Source organism: Myotis daubentonii, chromosome 9 (genome assembly GCF_963259705.1).
Source record: "Myotis daubentonii chromosome 9, mMyoDau2.1, whole genome shotgun sequence".
Lineage (NCBI taxonomy): Eukaryota > Metazoa > Chordata > Mammalia > Chiroptera > Vespertilionidae > Myotis > Myotis daubentonii.
Genome location: NC_081848.1, coordinates 66,919,007 through 66,941,848, shown reverse-complemented (window position 1 = coordinate 66,941,848; position 22,842 = coordinate 66,919,007). Strand labels below are relative to the sequence as shown.

Here is a 22,842-nt window from a genome sequence, read left to right as displayed (position 1 = left end):
TATGTGGGCCGAATCTTTATATGGTTGGTGTCCAGAGTGTGAGAAGCAGCCCCTCATTTTCTTTCTTATCTGTGCAGCTGTCCAGGACTAAGCCGTTATGTGTCACCTGCAGTGCCCATCTACAATGCGATTGTTTTTCTCTTTGTGCTGGCTAACTTCAGCATGGCCACCTTCATGGACCCAGGGATTTTCCCTCGAGGTAAGATTTTCCTCTTTTTTGGAAGCTCATTACCTTTGAAAAAAGAATGATTTTTGGACATATACATTGAGTGATAAGGTTTTGGGATACTTTTATAGTCTAATGATGAAAAGCAGGTCAGGGCCTTTAGTTCTACTGTATGTCATTACTTCTACCCATGTGATTCACTTTGAATCAACTCTTTGTTTTTCAGTTATCTGTTCAGCAGAAATATATTTTGAACATACTGGTTGGGCGGTATTGCTAGGCACAATACTATCCAAGATGAATTAGGCAGTTAAAACAGTGTGGTACAAACTGTAATGGAGGCATGAACAAGATTCTGTGAGACCATAGAAAAGTGTGCACTAATATGTGCCCATATAAACTTGGAAATGCTGCTAATGGTAGATAGGAATGACTTTACCAAGTAGAGGATGGAAGGGAAGGACATTCTAGGCAGAAGCTTGTAGCCATGAAATGCTGAACTCAGTAGGATGGGAGGTAGAGAGCATGGTAAAAGGGTTTTGCATACAGAAGTAGTAAGCTGTTTCTGAGACAGGAGGTGAGAGTAAAAACTGTCATTGATAGAATAAGAAGTAGAAAGACACTGATGAAGACACCTACTTTTTCTCTCAAATGTGAAGTTATCTTGTAAAAGTGAGACAAGTGGAATTGGGATAGCAACTTTGGTGAGGTGAAGTTTTTCTGAAATTCATTATGTTAAAAAAAGCTGTGTTATTGTGCTTCATTTGTAACTTGTTTCAAGTATCAGATGAATGAAAGGAACTTTAAGTTCCTAAAGACAAGTAGGGCTATTTTAATGAGCTTTTAGTCTTTTGTCAAATATTTATGTATTCCAATGATTTTCAACCAGTGTGCTGCAAGAATTTTTAAAACATGACTATTTAGTCGGGCACTGACTTCTTTTCTAGATTGTCAGATGAAAAAAATGACAACCAACACAACAGTAGCCATCTGGTGTGAATAAATCAAATGTATACCTTTTTTTTTGTCACATCAGCAAAAAGTATATTTTTTTGTGTACCAAAAAATTTTAGTAATTAGTTTATGTGTGCCATGAGATAAAAAAGGTTGAAAGTCACTGATCTATATGGAAGACATTATGGTCATTAGGGGTGATTTTTTTTTTTTTAAGGTCCTTGCTTTCAAATGAAGGGAAGATAGGAAAGACATTTGTATGAATAGGTACACTGCGTATCCTATATAATGAAAGCCTAATATGCTAAGTGTCTGGTCATCCAGTTGTCTGTTTAACCAATCAAAGTGTAATATGCTAATGCTGTGCTAAGGCCTCTCAACCGCTCGCTATGATGTGCACTGGCCACCAGGGGGCAGATGCTCCGATTGGTAGGTTAGCTTACTGCTGGGGTCTGGCCGATCAGGACTGAGCAAGATGGGTCAGACACACCCTGGAGCCCTCCGATGGTCCCTCCCAGGCTTGCCAACCTCCCACATCTCTCCCTGGCCCGATCATGCACCAGTGGGGTCCCCTGGCCTTGCCTGTGCCCTCTTGCAATCTAGCCTGAGGGACACCCCCCTGCCCCCGCCCCCGCCAAGTGCATGAATTTTGTGCACTTGGGCCTCTAGTTAAGTTATAAGAGTAACCAAATAACTATATAGTACTTAAAAAAAATAAAGAACTTACTTCTGATAGATGATGGTGTGGAAGGATCAGAGATTTCAAAATAAATAGCATTAAAAAATTTTAAATATAGCCAAAACCAGTTTGGCTCAGTGGATAGAGCGTCGGCCTGCGGACTGAAAGGTCCCAGGTTCGATTCCGGTCAAGGGCATGTACCTGGGTTGTGGGCATATCCCCAGTAGGAGATGTGCAGGAGGCAGCTGATCGATGCTTCTCTCTCATCGATGTTTCTAACTCTCTATCTCTCTCCCTTCCTCTCTGTAAAAAATCAATAAAATATATTAAAAAAAAAAAAGTTTTAAATATAAACATTTTAATGGTGTATGTTCATTATATAGAAAGTATAAACAAGACAAGTATCACCTATAATTTCACAGCTCAGAGATAACTAGTTTACATAAATTTATAGTATGTAAACTGGGAATATCAGTGTATCCATATCACAGCCACCTCTGAGTCATATTCTCTTTTTAAAAAAAAAAATATTTTTATTGATTTCAGAGAGAAAAGGAGAGGGAGAGAGAGATAGAAACATCAGTGATGAGAGAGAATCATTGATTGGCTGCCTTCTGCTCACCCCACACTGGGGAATGAGCCCGCAACCTGGGCATGTGCCCTGGCCAGGAATTGAACCATAACCTTCTGGTTCTGAGTCATGCCAGCCGGGCGAGTCATATTCTCTTGAACCTCATTTCCCAGTGCAGAATAAATTGCTTCTTCAACTGTGTTCCAATAATGTTGTATAAAGAGCTGATCTCACAGTATTAGTTACTAATTCGTAGTCTCTCCCCCATTAGTCTTGAATTCCTTGAAGGCAGAGGCCATATTTTAAATATCATTGCATCCCTAATGCTTGGTACAGTTTTGGCACAGTTGTTTTTTTATTGACTTTCCTCTCTGCAGCTGAGGAGGATGAAGACAAGGAAGATGACTTCCGAGCTCCCCTTTACAAAACAGTGGAAATCAAGGGCATCCAAGTGCGTATGAAATGGTGTGCCACCTGCCGATTCTACCGTCCTCCTCGATGTTCCCACTGCAGTGTCTGTGACAATTGTGTGGAGGTAAGAACCCTGAGTGGGGTCACTTGATGCTTAACCCAAGTGATCTTCTGTCTCATAGAGTAAGGATCAAATCCTGTGCATGAAATACAGTCCTGGCTAACTATGTGGGTAGTGTGTACATGAGAGGTAGAGTGCAAATATTATGTTACAGGAGGGACCCCAAGTGCCCTAGGCTTTCCCAGCACCAGGATTCATGGCTCTAGCCTTCCTTCCCTTGGGTCATCTTTCTGGTTATGTGTCCTGGCTTTGTGTTATCTCTTGCGTTTACATCATCATACTGTTGCATTCAATTTTTAGTTATATTTTTCTTCCTGTGTCCTTTTCATTTTACTTAAGGTTTTGTGTTTTTTTGGGGTTTTTAGAGAGAGGAAGGGAGAGGGAGAAAGAGACAGAACCATCCATGTGAGAGTGGAACATAGGTCAGCTGCCTCCTGCATGCCCCCTACCAGGGATGGAGCCCACAACCTGGGCATGTGCCCTGACCTGGGAATTGAACTGGCAACCTTTCCATGTCCAGGATGGTCACACTGGCCAGGGCCCTTTTATTTTTGACTTTTTCCTCCCCAGTTTTTACGTAGCTGTAAGCATTTGCCTATCAGATTTTCCTTTCAAGCCTCTTTTCTCAAGAATCTTGATATGTTTGCAAAGCCTCTGACATTATTCCGTTTCAGAGTTCCTTGGTCACATAGGATAAACTTTGAGAGGCAACTTTGGTCTTTGATCATCAACCTTGGGAAGTCTTCCTGTGAGACTGGTAGAGCAAGATAAACTGCTTGATCCTGTTTCCTGTTTTAATTTTGCAACTAAATGATTAGCATAACCATAGATAAAAACAGTTAAGTTCTGCCATTTGTCTGTCTTCTTGACTGAAAAGTGATCTAGTGCTGTGGTCCAAGGATGCCTCTCATTCTCTCTTTTTGCCCCTAGGAATTTGATCATCACTGCCCCTGGGTGAACAACTGTATTGGTCGCCGGAACTACCGTTATTTCTTCCTCTTCCTCCTTTCCCTGACAGTGCACATTATGGGTGTGTTTGGCTTTGGCCTCCTTTATGTCCTCTCCCACGTGGAGGAACTCTCAGGGGTCTGCACGGCTGTCACGTATCCTTTAAGGCTTGGTGGTGGGATTGGGAGGGGGAAGAGTGAGGAAGGTTGAATCCTGTGGTAGTAAGGCTCAAGGGAAGATGGCTACAGTATGGGCTGGAGAAGATGAGATCATGTTGCTCTGCTCTCCTTGACTGTTTGGCTTCAGGATGGCAGTGATGTGTGTGGCTGGCTTATTCTTCATCCCTGTAGCTGGCCTCACGGGATTTCATGTGGTGCTGGTGGCTCGGGGACGCACAACCAATGAACAGGTACAGGAAGAAGTGATGGGAGACCTCTGCAGAGGAGGGCTTGTCTTTTAGCCCTGTGATTAGTGTTTAGCCTGTGCTTCTACAAATGAATACCTGAATACTATATTTTTTGCCCCGCCCCCTAAATATGTTTTATGAGGTAGTGTCCAATTTCCTCATGCAAACATGAGAATAGAAGCCATCTCCAGTTAGCATTTACAGAATGTCCACTTATACTGGACAATTTGGGCTCCGAACTTAGAGAGGCTTAATAAAAGATCTGCGTCAGCCCTCAAGAAGCTTATAGTGCTGCTTAAAGACAGTTATTTTTGTGCATAATTAACCTTGCTTGCTTGGTATTTTGTATATTTTAGTTTTCAATATTCAGAGAGCTATTTATCCCCATTTTACATGAGGAAACTGATGTTGAGGGTGAGATAGCTATGGTGAGGAAGACCTAGGATTTGAACTGAGGACACTGACTCTAGAGTTGCCATTCTTAGCTATCCCAGGTAGAAGTTGGTTGATGGCAGGATTGTGTTTTACTCATTTTTTTTTTTTTTTTTGTATCTCCCAGATAGTGGGTATACAATAATTTTTCATTGGTTTGTGTTTTGGTCTTTGGAAGTCAGGGACCCATTGTCTGACTGCTCTGGCTCTTTTTTCCTCCTAGGTTACGGGTAAATTCCGGGGAGGTGTGAACCCCTTCACCAATGGCTGCTGTAATAATGTCAGCCGTGTACTCTGCAGTTCCCCAGCACCCAGGTACATCTATATCCCTTTGGTCTGCTGTTCACCCTTCATTATAACTTTTGTCTCCTTTGGGCTGCTTCTGGTGCCAGAAGGTCTGATGGGAGACTGCCATTAGGAAGGGTTCTCTTAGAATGGGAAGTACCTACATGGGAAAGACATGCCATCCTTTAGTGGACACCATGAGTTCAGTTGATAGTCATCAGGTATTATGGTTACTCTCCTCTGAGAGTTGAGATTTACTCCAGAGTGTCCTGAGCTAGCTATCTGCCCAAAGGCCTAGTCTTATTACAGTCATGGAATCAAATCTGTTCAATGTTGATCTTTTCACTGGCCTGGTTGGACTGTTTATTGTGTAAAAATGTTTTACACAAGGTAGGCAATCAGTAGATACATTGGAATGAATGAATGAATGAATGAATGAAAGCCTTTTTATTCTTAACACTCAGGTATTTGGGGAGACCAAAGAAAGAGAAGACCATTGTAATCAGACCTCCCTTCCTTCGACCAGAAGTGTCAGATGGGCAGATAACTGTGAAGATCATGGACAATGGCATCCAGGGAGAGCTGAGGAGAACTAAGGTGAGGAATTTAGGGGAGCAAAATTAGGTAACTTGGAGGCTCTCACTCCTGGTAAAGAAATGGAAACACGCTTTTAGTTTACATCTTTCACTTTCTGACTTGTGTTAAAATTACTTAAAAATATATATCTTGTCTCCATTAGATTGTAATTTAGTGACATTATAAATTGAGTCCATTCATTTCCATGTCTTCATAGGACTTCAGATAGTAGCTTGCAGGTGGTTGGAACTCAAGTAGTTAATGGTAAAAATGAACAACGCCCAGGCCAGCCTGTGCTCGAATGGTCAGGGGTTCAATGCCTGGTCAGGGGCACACACCTGGGTTGCAGGTTCGATCCCACGTGGGGGAGGCAACCAATCGATGTGTCTCTCTCACAATGATGTTTCTCTCTCCCTCTTCCTCCTGCCCTTCTACACAACAATCAATGGAAGAATAACCTCACAATGAGGATTAACAACAACAAAAACCAACCCACAAATAAATGGCAGGATTAAACTCTTGTTGAAAACTTTTTTTAATCCAGTACCATTCTCAAACTGACTCTTGTCCCTTGTCTTCCAGTCCGTTTAGAAATATACAATTGACTCTCCAACACTCCTCTGTTACCAGTTTAATACTTGTGAATTGCCTAATGCCCTGATTTTCCCTCTTTTATCCAGTCTAAAGGAAGCTTGGAGATTACAGAGAGCCAGTCCGCAGATGCTGAACCTCCACCTCCTCCTAAGCCGGACCTGAGCCGTTATACAGGGCTACGAACACACCTCAATCTGGCTGCTAATGAGGGTAAGGGCAGCAGGAGTGAGAAGGTGACTGAATTGTAGCGCAGATACAGGCAAGGGCTAGATAATGCTTTTGCTGTAGCTGAGAACACCCAATAGGTGGCACTTGAGCCACTACTTTGAACAGCTGGGAGAAAGGGGATACCACTTAGCTACTGGCAGTGAATTAGATGTTTGTGGGGGAACTGTCAGCTTTAGACAGAGAGCATCCTGTTTGGTATATTCACTGAGATCTGAACTAATAGGAGTCTTTAGTCTTGATTTCAACAAAATCATGTTCCCTTGATTATACCTATTCCTACCTTGTTCTCTCCTCTACCTTAAGGAACTCTAGCTAGGTTAAGAGCATAGCTTGTAAAGTGGTTCCTCTGGGCCTTTTTTTCCCCACAGACAGCAGCCTGTTGAGCAAGGACAGCCCCCCCACACCTACCATGTACAAGTATCGGCCAGGCTACAGTAGCAGCAGCACATCAGCCGCCATGCCTCACTCTTCTAGCGCCAAGGTACTGGGTTCTCCCTAAGTAGTAGGGTTGTAAATATGCCACTTGTTCTGGGAAGAAGATTGGGAGAAGGGAAAGAAGAGGCAGAGGGAAGAAAAGAAAATCAAAGGCATTTTACTAATTGTTGGTGTTAGTGCAGTGGTCGGCAAACTCATTAGTCAACAGAGCCAAACATCAACAGTACAATGATTGAAATTTCTTTTGAGAGCCAAATTTTTTAAACTTAAACGATATAGGTAGGTACATTGTATATAATTAGGGTACTCCTAAGCTGGCCTTTGCTAAAAACATCCTCAATCTGATTGAGGTACGTTCACTGAGGTCGACCCCTTCCAGCTCTCCCATCCTCAACTCGTGCATGAATCATGAATCGTGTGTGCCTCCCCCAGCGCTGAGTATCCCGCGGCCCGCCTGCGCCGTGTCTCCCATTGCCCGACCGACCGACCGACCCCCCCCCCCCCCCCCCCAATGCCACTTCTTCAAAATAGACTCTGCCTGGTCGAAAACTGACTTTTGCGCATGGGCCATGAAGTTTCAGTCGCACTGTACGTGCGTGCCCGCACGCGGTATTTTGTGGAAGAGCTACACTCAAGGGCCCAAAGAGCTGCATGTGGCTCGTGAGCCACGGTTTGCCGACCACTGTGTTAGTGGGATTGAATCTTGTTGATGTTACTTCATTAAAGGGGGCAAGAAAGCAAAATAGATAAAAGCACTGATTGTCATACCTAAGTTCAAACCCATCACGAGCAAGTTACTTAAGTTTTATTTTCTGCATCTTAAAATGTGGTATTATTTGTACTAACTCAGAGATTTGCTTTAGGGGTTAAACAAGATAATGCATACAAATGTTCTAAACATTGCTGGCATGTAACAGGCCATTTTTGAGGGACTCCTTGGACTCTGGGACCTGGTATGTCATGTGAGGAGCAGCACTAAGAGCCTGCTTTATTTTCTCCCCCAGTTGAGTCGTGGTGACAGCTTGAAGGAGCCAACCTCAATTGCAGAGAGCAGCCGCCATCCCAGCTACCGGTCAGAACCCAGCCTGGAGCCAGAGAGCTTCCGCTCTCCCACTTTTGGCAAAAGCTTTCACTTCGACCCACTGTCCAGTGGTTCACGCTCCTCCAGCCTCAAGTCGGCCCAGGGCACAGGCTTTGAGCTGGGCCAGTTGCAGTCCATCCGTTCAGAGGGCACAACCTCCACCTCCTATAAGAGCCTGGCTAACCAGACACGCAATGGAAGTTTATCTTATGACAGCCTGCTCACTCCTTCCGACAGCCCTGACTTTGAGTCAGTGCAGGCAGGGCCTGAGCCAGACACACCTTTAGGCTACACCTCTCCCTTCCTGTCAGCCCGGCTGGCTCAACAGCGGGAAGCTGAGAGGCACCCACATTTGGTGCCAACTGGCCCAGCACACCAAGAGCCCTCACCAGTCCGGTACGACAATCTGTCGCGCCATATTGTGGCCTCCCTCCAGGAACGAGAGAAGCTGCTACGCCAGTCACCCCCAGTCCCAGGTCGAGAGGAAGAACCAGGCTTGGGGGACTCCGGCATTCAATCGACACCAGGCTCAGGCCATGCCCCTCGTACTAGTTCCTCCTCAGATGATTCGAAGAGGTCACCCTTGGGCAAGACTCCATTGGGACGCCCAGCTGTGCCCCGATTTGGCAAGCCAGATGGACTAAGGGGCCGGGGACTGGGGTCCCCTGAATCAGGCCCAACTGCTCCATACCTGGGCCGATCCATGTCTTATAGCAGCCAAAAAGCCCAACCTGGTGTCTCTGAGACTGAAGAAGTGGCCTTGCAGCCGTTACTGACACCCAAGTAAGTATTAGTCCATCCTGGCCTTCAGCGAACTTATAATTAGCATCCTGCCCTGTAGAAGGCATCAGGACTTCCCTTGTATGTTCTAGCGCAAATGGACCCAGGGTTGTCCTGCTTGTGGATAGCTCTTCATTTTCATTTTCACTCCAGCAGCTTTCATGGGCCATTCCTGTTAAGAGACTGAAGTTTAATACTTTTTCTTAATCCTGTCCTCCTAAAAATTTATTTGAGTGTAAATATACAAGATAGCTGCTATTGGAGAGAAGAAATAAATAGGAGATAGGGAATCAGGCTTGTTTCAAGCAGTGCAATAAAACAAAAGGGAATGTTTTGATAAGAAAGCATATTTAAGTACAAATCATTTAATTATTCATCACACTAAAAAAAGTATGTATGGAGAAAAGTACATCATTTCCCCCCCCCCCCCCCCCGAACTTTTAAAACTGTCTCCCCTTTCTGTGTTTTGTGTCCCAGTTCCTGACACCTCTTTCTCTCTTTCCTTCCCAGAGATGAAGTACAGCTCAAGACCGCCTACAGCAAGTCCAATGGGCAGCCCAAGAGTATAGGCTCAGCTTCCCCTGGCCCAGGCCAGCCACCTCTCAGTAGCCCTACAAGGGGAGGAGTCAAGAAAGTGTCAGGAGTAGGTGGCACCACCTATGAGATTTCGGTGTGAGCCTTCGGCACCTCCCCTCCCCCACACCTCTGCGCCTGCACCAAAGGGCCCCCCAGGTGGCCACCTTCCTTTCCTCAAGGGGCTCTCCTCCCCTGCATGGACATTTTTTTAAACCACCGATTCCAAGAGGATGAGGAGCGTTTATAAAATGCAATGGGGTTGGGGAGTCGAGAGTTGGGGCCCTGAGACTGGGGCAGCAACCCCCTTTACCTATTAAGACCTTCCCTTCCTCAACCCCTGGACCAGACTCAGTGGACATTTGTGCAATTGCTCGCCCTGGAGAGAACCAGATCATTTTTAAACCAGAAATAATTTTTTTTATTATTGTTACGGATTCTATTTTTTTCCTCTTCTGCGTTACCAGGTGTGTGTGTGTACATATATATACATATATATATTATAAATATCAAAGAAATTATATATCTATCCTGGGATGGGAAAATGAGGGAGGGATGTTTAAGAGGGGGATCTTACTCTTCCCATTCCTGGGACCAGCAGGAGAAGAGGAAAGATGTGAATAGAAGTCTTCCTTTGCCCCAGGGTTCTCTCTTTTGTCCATTACCAATTAAGAAAATAGCACCCCATGTTGTCGGTGCTTAGTGATCAGGAAAGGAACTGGAGAGAGGCGAGTCTGAAGTCTTGGTCAGAGGAGAGAGTAAAGTTTTCAGGGCTCATTGGCACTTAGTTTTCCCAGGAAAGGGGTCACAGCCCCATGATGTTTTTGGTGGAGGAGAGATCAGGAAAAGAGCTTGGCCAAGCTCCTGAAACAACTGGATAAACCCCTTTTTGGGATGGAAGGATTAGGGTGGGCTTCTTCAACTAGCCCCTCAAATCCTTCCCCCATTTCACACACAGTTAACATTTTTAAATCCAAGGCTAGGAGAGAAGAATCCAAAAAGCAATATTTTTCATCACATGCCAAAAATGGGATAGAGAGGAGGAGTGGCAGGCCTAAGCCCCTCCAATTGTCCCTTGAGAGGTACCCCTCAGCCCACCTTGGTATGGTGCTGGGTAGAGGAGATACCTGGGTTCTAACCTCTAAACAGGGGAGACCCCAGCCTCTAGATAGAGGCCATTTTATTTTTTATTCTGATTAGTCATTTTAAACCAACAAGGAATAAAAAGAAATCCTGATCTAACCAGCTCCCCCCTGACTTGTGTTATTTTGTCTGGTTAAGGCAGGGTGAATGGTCTCTGGTGGAGAGTCATAAAGAAAGCCTCAGAAGTTTCTCTGGTCCTGACCCATCTTTAGATAGGACTGTAGTGAAAATAACCACTTAAGACAACAGGTCCTGGTGTTTTTTACCCAGTGATTTAATCCCCAAAATTCCTGGGGATGGGAAATCATTTGCAACTACTAAAGTCTGTCATTTCGAAGCTTAGAGAACTCTTGACTTGTGCCACACTTGTTTCTTAATACAGAATTGTCTCTGAAAAGTAAAGTTCATTTTGGATGTAGCCAAAGGGAAGACTGAATGATCAAAATATGAAAGCCCTCTTAAAGGCCAACTGTATATATGGGTGGCAGTTCAATTTGATATTTCCTGTTTTTGTCTTCTATTTGCAAAAGCAAAAGGCTGTGCCCTAATTTTTAATAGGCACCCTTGGACACTTAATCTCAGGAAACTGGCTAGAACCCTTTATTTTCACTGTTTATAACAAGTATATGAACTCTGAAATCCTACTGTAAAATTAGAGCTAAATGAATGAGTGGTTTTCCCTCTACAATCTAGAGGGCTGGTAGCAATAGATTTTAACTGTTCTGCCAGTTTAACTTCTAGTCTGATTACATTAGGCTGGGTTTTCTCAGATTTTTTTCAGTTATTTGGCCTGCAAAGACCAAAGGGACTTAACTTTACATTTTGTTAGTTTAGCTGCCTTTTGTTGCTGTCTTAGAAGCTTAGAAATGTTTTCACATCAGCCAAATACTTTGTCTTAACTAAGGAATGAGGCAGTTCCAAAGTTCTTACTACTAATATAAAGATAAGAGAAGCATTTACCTTTGCTTGCCAGATATTCACTTCAAAAAAATCATGGGCTTGACCAAGAATCAACTTGTTGAAGTACAGTGGTGATTGATTGTAGGTGCTTTTTTGGTTGGCTATTCTGTTTCAACACAAAATTGACCTAGAATACAGTCAAGCCCTAACTGGATCAGCTCTTCAGATGGAGTATGAACACTATGGGCAAGGTGTTATTTGTCTGTGGAAAGGTATTAACAAACTCTTCCTAACTTTTGGACCATGTTTCCCAATTTCATTTTGGTTGGTTCCCTGCCTACTGATAATATAATACAAGGCCCAAATCCCCCCAGATCTTAGCATGCTGTGGCTTAAACTCTGACTCTCACAGAAAGGCACTTACCTCTTAATAGGCAGTCATACTTCAGCCAGTTTGATAAATGCAATTTCTTTTTTTTTTTTTTTTTTTTTAAAGAAAAACCCTAACAAATCAGATAAGGTCCTAAATCAGACAACTGCACAAAAGAGATGAAAAGAAAGCTTCCTTGGGAGAGGAAGAGATGTCCATGAGAAAGCTGGACTGAGCCTTACAAAAGCATGGCCCTTCTCTCTCATAATGCATTCCTCTTATGAGCACAGTAGGACTGCTTCTGATCCAGCCACTGTAGATGCTCCTAAGGCAGTGTCCAAGAGCCAGGAAGGCAGCTTTTGACAGCAGGTTCAGTACAGCAGGAAAAGTCATTCTGGCAGAGTCCAGTTGTCCTGTTAGCGGAGGCTGCTGCTGCTGCTGGCCTGAGAACTGGCAATACCTGGGTGGTCTGGACTGTGTCGGTTCTGGGGAAGACAAAGCAGGAACACAAGAGCAACTAGGAAGTAGCCTTGGCATTGACCAGGAGTGGATGGGAAAACAGTGCAACCTGCCCTAAGTTTTCAATGTTGGGTCCAACCTGCAGCCAAGGACTCTACCTAGTATAGGGGTGAGACATAAGGGAAACTCACTGGGCTACAGCAACAGGCCCCTATTTTACCTTCTTTTTCTTCTTCTCTTTCTTCTTCCTTTTCCGTTCAGGATCCTCTTCTTTTTTCTTTTTCTTTTTCTTGTGATCTGAATCAGATGGCGTTTCTGTTGGAGACATTAGGTGCCTATCAAATGTAGAGCTCAAAATCCCCTCCTGCTAGAACTCTGCAGATTATAGGCAAACCCAACCCCTAGTCAAGGGCAACTGCTTTTGTTCAAATGGCCAGAGAGGCTATGGAGGCACTGCTAAGGTCCCTGTCCCAAGGTCCTACTTACCCAGGAGACCCCAGAACATCAACTTCTTTTTTCAGGAGAATTTGGGAGTCCAGGACTCTGTAAGGAACTTTCTTGCTTTTTTTTTTTTTTTTACTGAGGATGGGTGAACCAGATTTAGAACATCCGGTTTCTGGCTTTGAATAGAACTGCTTCTTACCTGGGGGGACAGGATCCTGGGTACGGCTCTGTTTGTGCTTGTGCTTATTCTTTTTCTTGGGAGGCTGAATATGCATCAGACGACATTGCTCTGGCAACTGAAGGAAGCAAAGGAAGGTCTGGATGAGTGGAGGGAGCAAAGCCCCTGCTCCCCATTGTTCTGCTCAGTAAGTTAGGAAGGAACAGGCTTGGACAGAAAAACTACCTCCATGCCTTTCAGACCTCCCCATTTGCCTCCTTCCTCCCCAAGAGGGGACTCACCGGGCCAGTGTGGAGGCGGAATCCAGCCAGCATGGTCCCTGTGATAGGATTAAAAGAGCCACCAAGAATAGGGGGCTTCTCAATGAGGGAGCGGAGGCTGCTGTTATCATGGGAACCTGGCAGATCAATCATTCCGGGTAGGTCAGGCAGGAAGTTACTCAGCTTCTCCTTCACTTTCTTCCCACAGAATTTATTATAGGCATGTTCCAGGTTGTAGTGTGTGATCAGGTTGGTGCTGCCTGTCAGCTCCGTGCTGCCTAGAGAATGCAGGGAGAATAAGATGTTTTTAAGTCAGCCACACAATACTTATACTGATAATGCCTTACATTTATATTATACTTTTCAGTATGTGTTTGTTTAAACTGTAAAAAAAAAAAAATCAGTGTATTTAAGATATTACCACATTCCATTGATAAGAAAGAGAGCAGCCCTGTCCAAGTAGCTCAATTGGTTGGAGTGTCGTCCCCATATACCAAGGTTGTGTGTTCAATCTCTGGTCAGGGCACATACATAAAAAAGTGGAACAGCAAATTGGTGTTTCTCCCTCGCCCTCTCTCATCAACAAAAATAAAAACACACACAGTGCCAGAGTACCTCTCCTCAAACTCGGCATTGCCTCTGGCCATTATACTATTCTGATTTTATCCCCTCTTTCTGTTGACTCTCCTCCTTCTAGGTGGTTATGCTCAAGACTCAGGTGAGAAGACACTCTGCCTCTTCTGAGCTTTAACTTAAGAGTCATTCCAACTTTCTGACCGTCAGTTCTATGAAGATGATTTAAAATCTCTCTCCCCAGCCCTGACTCCTCTCCTGAAAACTAATCTTGCACTTCCAATTCCTTTTAGTCCAGGGGTGGGGAACTTTTTTTCTGCCAAGGGCCATTTAGATATTTATAACATCATTCTTGGGTCATACAAAATTATCACTTAAAAATTAGCCTGCTATATTTGATCAAACATTTAGTTAACTCACCCCTCATGCCTTGTCAGAGCTAGACCAAATGATTTCACGGGCCTTACAATGGCCCACGGCTGGATGTTCCTCACCTCTGTGACTTAGTCAATTCTGTGTAGATACTATGGCTTTTTATTTATTGGTTGATTTTAGAGAGAGATATGGGGGGGGGGGCGGGGGTGATGAAACAGAAAGAGGTATTTGTTGTTCCACTTATTTATGTATTCATTGGTTTATTTTTGTATGTTCCCCTACTGAGGATTGAACCTTGGCATATGAAGATAATGTTCTAACCAATTGAGCTACCCAGCCACAATACATGGTACCTCCCATTCTCTAGATATTTTTAGAAGCAGTACTCATCAGTTAAAAAAAACCAAAACCTTCAATGATTTCCTATAGCCCTCAGGAAAGACCTCAAAATTCCTTTGGCACTCATGGTTAAACACATTTTACTATAACTTAGCTTTGGGAACCTAGTCAACCATTAGTCCCCTATGCTAAATTTCTGATCCATCCAAATGGGTCTCCTAATGTCCTGGGGAAAAAAAAACACCACAAAAAACACCCCTCATAATGTTTCCTTTTAGGAAAACTAACCTAATTATAGGAAAAGTCTTCCTAATATTGTTCACCAATATAAATTCATCAAGGTCTAGCTCAAGTGACAACTTATTCTTGCTCTCATTTTGGATAATATTTTGAAAACCACCACGTAGTTCTTAATTGTATGTGAGGCATGACCACCAAATAATGAGATTGGCCTTGACAAGAAATATGGTCACTTTCCTTAAACTACATACTTTGCATCCCTAAGTAAAACAAGCTTCTTAAAAACAAGGACCAGACTTATTAATCTTGTTCCTCTTCTACCTACACACTCAACATTTGCCCAAAACATATACTCAATATCTGTCAACTGATAGGTAAAGTCAGAATAGGTAAGGTTAGTGGTAGACACCAACCAATAACTAACCAAAGGAAAGTTCTATGCTTCAGCCTCTCTGTGCTTTAGTTTTTTCAACTATAAAATGCCTACCTCAGGGGGCTATTCTATATATTATGTTACACATATAGAACTGCGTTATGAACTTCAAATTACTGTACCAATACCCATTGTTATTTCCCTTAATTCTTGATGTAGCAGAACTTGGGATGAACTAAAAGGCATTTTGGAGCCATGTTCAAAATGACTCTTGATTCCATCTCCTCAAACTTGTTACACGGAGGCCTTTCAATTTAGAGCTCCAGGGTTCTGGCACGAGTTGCCTAGGTTACCTGGCAGCTCCACCACCCGGTTAACAATCACGCCCATCACCCCCTGATTATGACCTGATTGGCTGACTTTGGCCCGGCCTAGCACTCACCTGGCAGTTCCCGCATTAGGTAGAAGGGACCGCAACCAGCTGCCGACTTGTCAGCACCGGGCGGGGCCGTGGCCGCGGTGGGGGGCGGAGCCGTGCCGGGCCCCCCGCCTGGAGGAGGAGGAGGCGGGGGTGGAGGTTTTCCTGGTCCGAAGCCGAGTGCGGTTGGGGGCGGGGGTGGGTCAGCCTGAGCTCCGAACAGCGCCGTGAAATTCTCCATCTTTCCTTCTGCCCCAGCGCTGTCCTGGTGTCTGGCGCTAGTGGTTTTCATTGGACAATCCTTTTCCGGCGTACCGTCCTCTTCCTCCATGAGCCACTGATCATTGGATGCCTCGGGGCCTGCCTACCTCGTTCCGAAACTACTTCCGTCGCTTTGTGAGTACGTACAGGAAGTACTAGCTAACCTTAGTCCCGGCCATCGTCGCATATCCAATAAAATGACTGAGCTGGAAAAGCGACAGCCAGATTGACCAATAAAGTATCACATACCTTTTTCAGTGCGTACCGTAGCGTCCAATCAGAAATCGACGTTTGGGTCCAGAGGCGGTGCATCCGCAACTCGGCCCACTGGACGTCTCAATGGTGGAAGAGGCGGGGCCAGGCCTACCGACACCCGAGAGCGGCCTGCGCCGCCGGCCAAGAAGATGGCGGTCCTGGCACCTTTGATTGCATTGGTGTATTCGGTGCCGCGCCTTTCACGATGGCTGGCCCGACCTTACTACCTTCTTTCAGCCCTGCTCTCTGCTGCCTTCCTACTCGTGAGGAAGCTGCCCCCGCTCTGTCACACTCTCCCCACGCAACGCGAAGACGGCAACCCGTGTGACTTTGACTGGGTGAGCGACCCCCGCCTTAGTCAGGACCCCGCGACCTTGACGGTCCCTTTCTCTGTGGTTGCATCCGAGATTCCGCGCCTGTAGCGGGCTTACCATTAACGTATAGGGCCTGGGCCGTAATCGAGTCTAAACCTCTTGGTGTTTGATGAAGACGGTAAAAGCGGCTAGCCTGCGCGACAGCCAGACCCCAGCTCTGCGTATGTGCGTGCAGCCACCCACAGTGCTGCTCGCCTGTAAGCCTCTCCCGGAGCCTTTGAGATACACAAGTAGTCGTGTTCCCGTTCTACCGGTGGGGAAGTTGATCTCGGCGTGATGAGGCGGCTTGTCCAAGGTCACACGGTTAGGACTTGAAACCACGCTCCTGGCCGCATTACCTACACACTCTTACCACCCGCTTCTCAATGCACACCATATGCTAGGAACTATGCTGCATTCGGAGGATGCAGAAATGAATACAGTGGTTACACCAGTGGAAAAGGAATTGTAAAAAACACATCGGAGAGAAATCTCTCCCACGCCTCTTGCTGTTGACTTCCTGAGTAGGGGTGCAGGGAGCACCCAGACAGACCAGCCGAAGCTCTGGGCCCTCTGTTGTATCGCAGCATCTGTTTCTGAGGAAGGAGTGCCATCCTGAGTTTTGATCTTTTTTTAAAAAATATATTTTATTGATTTTTTTACAGAGAGGAAGGCAGAGGGATAGAGTTAGAAACATCGATGATAAAGAAACATCGATCAGCTGCCTCCTGCACACCCCCTACTGGGGATGTGCCTGCAACCAAGGTACATGCCCTTGACCGGAATCGAACCTGGGACCCTTGAGTCCGCAGGCCAACGCTCTATCCATTGAGCCAAACCGGTTAGGGCGAGTTTTGATCTTTTTTCCAAAAAATGAGTCTTGACCTTTAGCAGAGCCCACTCCCTTATTTTTATCCTCCATCCCTTGTTTACTCTTTAATATTTCCTTTGTCCTTTCCCAGACCATTCTAGTAATTAGCTTAAGGGTAGCCATGCTACTTCAAAAGATCCTATTTTTATCTGATAATCCTATATTACTTTCACCAAAATGGGACTAAAAAATATAACGGATATTACTAAAGATTTTACTAAAGAGGTGGCTTAAAACTCTGGCTTATAGTGTCTTTAACAAAGAACAGTAAAATTGTGGAGAAATGACTAGGCACAGAAGTTTTAGGCTTCCAGAGTCGACTAACTATAGGAAGATAAACTAATGGTATATAAAGTCTAGTTTGTTATATAGATTCCTCTGGTGCTGTCTTCAAGCTAATAGGGATTAAGGTTATCTCCCTTGATTAACTTTTGTCCTTCCTCGTAGGGTGGGTTGCAGCGGTTCTCAGCGACCATCGGAAAACACATATAGCATATCAGATATTTACATTACGATTCATAACAGTAGCAAAATTACAGTTATGAAGTAGCAACGAAAATAATTTTATGGTTGGGGGTCACCACAACATGAGGAACTGTATTAAAGGGTCGCAGCATTAGGAAGGTTGAGAACCACTGGGTTAGAGGGACACCTTTGAAACTTTATGTCTTGCTTTTAGATAAATGGGTTGGGCTTTTTTTAGTATTTAGTTCTCAATTGCCTTTAGGCTCAAAAGAATCCTTCAGCCAAAGTGGCATATTTTGGGCTGTCATATTCTGCTACCATTCAGTATCCTCTCAACTTATGTGTATGCTTGAAAATGTCCATAATAAAAAAGTTTAAAAACAATGAGCAAACAAGCAGAACAATCAGAAGGGCCCTGCTTCATATAGTTAGTCTGGAAACCAGTCTCATACTGTCTTCAATTTATGGACTTACGGTCATCCCAGGATCATCCAGCCAGCAGATGAAGAAAGAGACCTGGAATGCAAGGACACACCCTTTCTTACTGCCTGTGTGCAACAGGGACACATCACTTCCACTCACATTCCATTCAGGAGTGCTAGTCACACAGTCCTACCTAGATGTAAGGAGACAGTCTAGCTGCAGTTTGCCCAGAGTATACATAGCTAGTCTTTGCTATAGAGCAAGAATATTTCTGTTAGTCCTATCCTAGTTTGCCGACCACTGGGCTAACCCAATTTCATTTGGGAAAACTTCCTCATTCTTTTTTTTAATATATATATATATATTTATTGATTTTTTTACAGAGAGGAAGGGAGAGGGATAGAGAGTTAGAAACATCGATCAGCTGCCTCCTGCATGCCCCCTACTGGGGATGGGCCCACAGCCAAGGTACATGCCCTTGACCAGAGTCGAACCTGGGACCCTTGAGTCCGCAGGCTGACGCTCTATCCACTGAGCCAAACGGGTTAGGTCAACTCTTCCTCATTTCTGCTCAGGTATATGTAGTAAGGTCTATCATCTTCCCTAACTTCCACTTTACATAGCCATTTCTAAATCCAGTAAGTTACTTTTTGTTGGAAATTGAGGCTAAAAACCTAAGTCTCTGACTCCCAGCTGTAAATCACAGTTGATTGGTTCTGTCTGACATTGATTTGCCCCCTGCATTATAAACAGAAAGGTAAACAGAAAGGTATGAAAGGCCTCAGACCATCTAATTTATAGTTGCCCTCTTCTCATGCTCTCTTTCACATGGTCATTGTTATTCTTCATTGCAGTTATTACTCTTTCAAATTACTTATTTCTTTGTCATGTTTATTGTCTTTCTCACTTTGCTCACTTGGCGCTTACACTCTAGAACAGTGATGGCGAACCTTTTGAGCTCGGCGTGTCAGCATTTTGAAAAACCCTAACTTAACTCTGGTGCCGTGTCACATATAGAAATTTTTTGGTATTTGCAACCATAGTAAAACAAAGATTTATATTTTTGATATTTATTTTATATATTTAGATGCCATTTAACAAAGAAAAATCAACCAAAAAAAAAATGAGTTCGTGTGTCACCTCTGACACGCGTGTCATAGGTTCGCCATCACTGTTCTAGAATGTGAGAAAGAACCATAAGCCAAGGATACTGAAAAGGGCCTTGGGAGCTCTGAAATGCCTCCTTCAGCTTTCAGGTTATATTAAAGGTGCATGATTATTACTGTGAATATTAGATGAAGAGGAATAATTTAACTTAAGCAAAACCAAATAAAGTAAATAACCATATATTGTATGAATGTAATATTACAAGAAAGTCTTCCCGGAAAAGTTTCGTTTTCCCAGAATCACAGAATTGGTTGTAATTTCTCACAGTTTTATTCCATGTTATACTTTATACAACTGTTTTATATCCATTATCATTTAATCTTTATAATAGCATTTTGAGATAGACGTTGTTCAGTGGAGGAAACCAAAGCTCAGCAGTTGATATGCTGAAAGGCACCAGCCAGTTTGTGGCAGGGTTAGAACTTGGAACCTAGATCCTCTGACTGGTGTTTTTCCCACTACGCCTTAGCGTAGTTATTTATTGTTATCATCCCCTTTTTGGATCTCTGTTGGGTTTTGTTCCATATTGGCGCCTTTACCCACCAATATTATCTCTGCTGATGGCATTCCTGCCACTCTGATTCTGTTGCAGAGAGAAATAGAGATCCTGATGTTTCTCAGTGCCATCGTGATGATGAAGAACCGCAGGTCCAGTAAGTCTAGCCTGTTTCTCTGTCTCCCAAGGGTAGGCCTAAGGCCCTTCGGAGGTGTTTTCATTCATGTTATGAGAGAGGCATTACTTACTGTACCAGTCCCTCATTCCATGCCAACACTGAATTTGATCTTGGACTTTTATCCCCCTCCCCCACTCTCCCATTTCAAAGTATTCCAGGAAGAGGGACCAAGAATGGGATATAGGAGCTTGCTGCCTAGCCTGACCCGTGACATCTTTGTGTTTCAGTCACTGTGGAGCAACATATAGGCAACATCTTCATGTTCAGTAAAGTGGCCAATGCAATTCTTTTCTTCCGCCTGGATATTCGCATGGGCCTGCTTTACATCACACTCTGCATAGGTAAGGAGACTACAAGACTTGGTTGGAACCAAATCCAAACCAGTTTCTCCATAGTCTTCTTCCATACCTGTTCCTAATTATGTGTGTAGCTCAGACGGTATGAATCTAGAGACTTTAAGAGGAAGGGAATGTGTCAGTGGTCTATATATGTCCACAAAGTGTGTTCTTTGGTGCTTGAAGTCTTTGATTTGGTTTGAAAGTAAATCCTTGCCCAAGGCCTTATTTGTTTCCTTCAACATATTTTTTTTTTTCTGTGTTTAGTGTTCCTGATGACATGCAAGCCTCCGCTGTACATGGGCCCTGAGTACATCAAGTACTTCAACGATAAAACCATTGATGTGAGTGATCATCCTCCCTCCCATTTCTTGGGTCTATTGTGGGTAAATTTGTAGTTGTGCACCCTACTCACTAGGAGGAGCAACTGTGCTTCAGAATGGAAGTCAAGGATACTTGGTTCATCATGGGAGCTAAGGGAGGCAGAGAGGGGAAGCCCTGATGAGGAATTAAGACGCTAAGGTCTGAACCTTTCCAGGAGCCTGTGTGATCCAGCTCACTGTTTGTTCCCTGTGTGTGGCAGGAAGAGCTGGAGCGGGACAAGAGGGTCACTTGGATTGTGGAGTTCTTTGCCAATTGGTCTAATGACTGCCAATCATTTGCTCCAATCTACGCTGACCTCTCCCTCAAGTGAGTGGTGCAAAGGGAGGGATGATGGGAACTGAGAGGCTGTACCTTCCCTCTCATTGTTTTTTGGCCTTAATTTTTGTACATTGCAACCAAGGCATCTCCTCCAGTAGCTGTACTTCAACTTCCCTTGATCCATTCTTTCTTCTTACACTATGTTAAATAATATATCCTTCTCAGGTACAACTGTACAGGGCTAAATTTTGGGAAGGTGGACGTTGGACGCTACACTGATGTTAGTAAACGGTATGTGAGGGCCTGGGTAGAAGGTGTAAACAGGGAATCACTTCGAGCGATGTATACACATGCATTTACAGAGTACTTTCTGGGTCCTGTAGGTACAAAGTGAGCACATCCCCCCTCACCAAGCAGCTTCCTACCCTGATCCTGTTCCAAGGTGGCAAGGAAGTCATGCGGCGGCCACAGATTGATAAGAAAGGACGAGCTGTCTCTTGGACTTTCTCTGAGGTACAGGAAAGAGTGGGCAAGTGGTTTGAAGAAGCATATGGGACAGTAGGTGGTCTTTGAAACCCAACCTGGGTTTGATTCCTAGCTCTACCACTTACCCACAATGTGGACTAGTTATTAGACCTCATTCATGAATTCACTCAGCAAATTTATATTATGCTTCTCCTGCTAGTATTGGGAAATTATTAGTTAAGATTCAGTCTTTTTTTTTTTTTTTTTTTTTAAATATATTCTATTGATTTCCCACAGAGAGGAAGGGAGAGAGACAGAGAGCCAGAAACATCGATGAGAGAGAAACATCGATCAGCTGCCTCCCGCACATCTCCCACTGGGGACGTGCCCGCAACCCAGGCACATGCCCCCGACCGGAATCGAACCTGGGACCCCTCAGTCCGCAGGCCGACGCTCTATCCACTGAGCCAAACCGGTCTCGGCAAGATTCAGTCTTAAAGGACCTGTATCTATAGTCTGTAGCCCCTAGGTTCCTTAGCTGTAAATTGGAGACAGTAATACCTGGCTCATGGGGTTGTTTTGCAGATTACATTATTATGTAGCTATAATTCTTGGCACAGTGATTGGCATATAATAGGTGCTTAAGTATTAGTTGACTTTTAGGTACCCATAAAAGAGATTTAGATTAAATTTCTGTGCTTTGCTTCCTCTTTTCCTAAACTGTGCCTAAATACTTATTTCCCAGACTCTGAACTCTCCCTCGCAACCCTGACCTCTGCATCTGCATCTCTTTTGTGCAGGAGAATGTGATCCGAGAATTCAGCTTGAATGAACTGTATCAGCGGTCCAAGAAGCAATGGAAGACTGGGGATAATATTCCCGAGGAGCAGTCTGTGGCCCCAACCCCCACAGCAGTGCCAAATGGGGAAAGCAAGAAGGACAAATAGGTTTCCTGCCTCTTAGTGCTTCCTTCTGGTCAATCCTAGGCACCTTTGAAGCCCCGCCCCTTCTGTAACCACAGCCTTGCCTGAGTGAGGCTTCGCCTTTTATTTATGTTTTCCCTGTTTGGCTGTGCCTGGGTGGTGCAGGGTGCTGCTTCTGATTTTAAAGAGGCATCCAGGGAATTGACAGGCACACTCCAGGAACCACGCCTGGGGCCAACTATTTCACTGGAGGAAGGGAGAGATCTCATGTAATGGAAGAGGAAATGCTTTCCCTCCAAGCTTGGAGTGCTGCCCTCCACTCACACATCTCCACCATGTTGTTTTTCAGTATTCCTTACTGGACTTACAGACTACTTACAGTAGGTTAATCCCTAACAAGATGCCGGGGTACAGAGTCTGCACTAAAAATTTCCCCCCAAGGACCCTTACTTTAGGCCCCCTGGCTTGATCTTTGGCCTTCATTAAAAATAAACCTAGTTTTGTTACTCATCCCCAAGGACAAACCTTTAACCACAATATGGAGGTTGGGAGGAAAGGGAATAGAAGTTTGAGACCTTCCTTTGTGGGGTCAGCCCGGAAGAGAGCCCTAGGGCTGGATTGGGGTTTCCTCTTACCTTCCAACCTACTCTCCCACACCCAGTTGATGGTTTTCCATAATAAAGACACTGGGATTTC

General features: G+C 44.3%; 3 protein-coding genes across 9 annotated transcripts in view; 2 read left to right on the top strand and 1 right to left on the bottom strand.

The window, feature by feature from the left end:
- Positions 1 to 11,763, top strand: part of ZDHHC5 (zinc finger DHHC-type palmitoyltransferase 5) — a 24,303-nt gene extending 12,540 nt beyond the window's left edge. For all 4 annotated transcript variants that reach the window (XM_059709293.1, XM_059709294.1, XM_059709296.1 and 1 more), the window contains exons 3-12: positions 78 to 199; positions 2,748 to 2,905; positions 3,833 to 4,005; positions 4,157 to 4,259; positions 4,912 to 5,003; positions 5,438 to 5,570; positions 6,230 to 6,353; positions 6,740 to 6,852; positions 7,811 to 8,670; positions 9,178 to 11,763. In XM_059709293.1, the coding sequence (XP_059565276.1) occupies positions 78 to 199; positions 2,748 to 2,905; positions 3,833 to 4,005; positions 4,157 to 4,259; positions 4,912 to 5,003; positions 5,438 to 5,570; positions 6,230 to 6,353; positions 6,740 to 6,852; positions 7,811 to 8,670; positions 9,178 to 9,343 (2,044 nt within the window). In that variant the 3' untranslated portion in view covers positions 9,344 to 11,763. The remainder of the gene's footprint in view (positions 1 to 77; positions 200 to 2,747; positions 2,906 to 3,832; positions 4,006 to 4,156; positions 4,260 to 4,911; positions 5,004 to 5,437; positions 5,571 to 6,229; positions 6,354 to 6,739; positions 6,853 to 7,810; positions 8,671 to 9,177) is intronic.
- MED19 (mediator complex subunit 19) lies at positions 7,590 to 15,643 on the bottom strand. Of its 3 annotated transcripts, XR_009454456.1 has the most exons (6): positions 15,337 to 15,643; positions 13,016 to 13,272; positions 12,756 to 12,852; positions 12,333 to 12,427; positions 11,708 to 12,138; positions 7,590 to 8,839 (listed from the first exon to the last, which is right to left on the bottom strand). XR_009454456.1 is itself a non-coding variant. In XM_059709300.1 (5 exons), exons 1-5 carry the CDS (start codon positions 15,641 to 15,643, stop codon positions 8,756 to 8,758), a joined length of 840 nt encoding a protein of 279 aa, XP_059565283.1. In that variant the 3' UTR covers positions 7,590 to 8,755. The 3 variants fall into 3 exon arrangements, 2 of the variants coding, with proteins under 2 accessions (XP_059565283.1, XP_059565282.1); XM_059709300.1 differs by lacking the exon at positions 11,708 to 12,138; XM_059709299.1 differs by lacking the exon at positions 7,590 to 8,839 and having other exon boundaries at positions 9,096 to 12,138.
- TMX2 (thioredoxin related transmembrane protein 2) lies at positions 15,575 to 22,842 on the top strand. 2 transcript variants are annotated; one of them, XM_059709298.1, is made up of 9 exons: positions 15,575 to 15,712; positions 15,832 to 16,166; positions 19,700 to 19,760; positions 20,009 to 20,122; positions 20,384 to 20,460; positions 20,700 to 20,806; positions 20,984 to 21,049; positions 21,142 to 21,271; positions 22,024 to 22,842. In XM_059709298.1, exons 1-9 carry the CDS (start codon positions 15,661 to 15,663, stop codon positions 22,168 to 22,170), a joined length of 1,089 nt encoding a protein of 362 aa, XP_059565281.1. In that variant the 5' UTR covers positions 15,575 to 15,660; the 3' UTR covers positions 22,171 to 22,842. The 2 variants fall into 2 exon arrangements, with proteins under 2 accessions (XP_059565281.1, XP_059565280.1); XM_059709297.1 differs by having other exon boundaries at positions 21,121 to 21,271.

Excerpts from the sequence above, each read along its gene's own strand:
- MED19 (XM_059709300.1), bottom strand. The coding sequence starts at position 15,643 with ATGGAGGAAGAGGACGGTACGCCGGAAAAGGATTGTCCAATGAAAACC. Across the intron at positions 13,273-15,336 it reads CCTAATGCGGGAACTGCCAG|GCAGCACGGAGCTGACAGGC; the intron begins GTGAGTGCTAGG and ends TGCATTCTCTAG. Across the intron at positions 12,853-13,015 it reads TCCGCCTCCACACTGGCCCG|TTGCCAGAGCAATGTCGTCT; the intron begins GTGAGTCCCCTC and ends TGCTTCCTTCAG.
- TMX2 (XM_059709297.1), top strand. The coding sequence starts at position 15,661 with ATGCCTCGGGGCCTGCCTACCTCGTTCCGAAACTACTTCCGTCGCTTT. Across the intron at positions 16,167-19,699 it reads ACCCGTGTGACTTTGACTGG|AGAGAAATAGAGATCCTGAT; the intron begins GTGAGCGACCCC and ends ATTCTGTTGCAG. Across the intron at positions 21,050-21,120 it reads TACACTGATGTTAGTAAACG|AGTACTTTCTGGGTCCTGTA; the intron begins GTATGTGAGGGC and ends ATGCATTTACAG.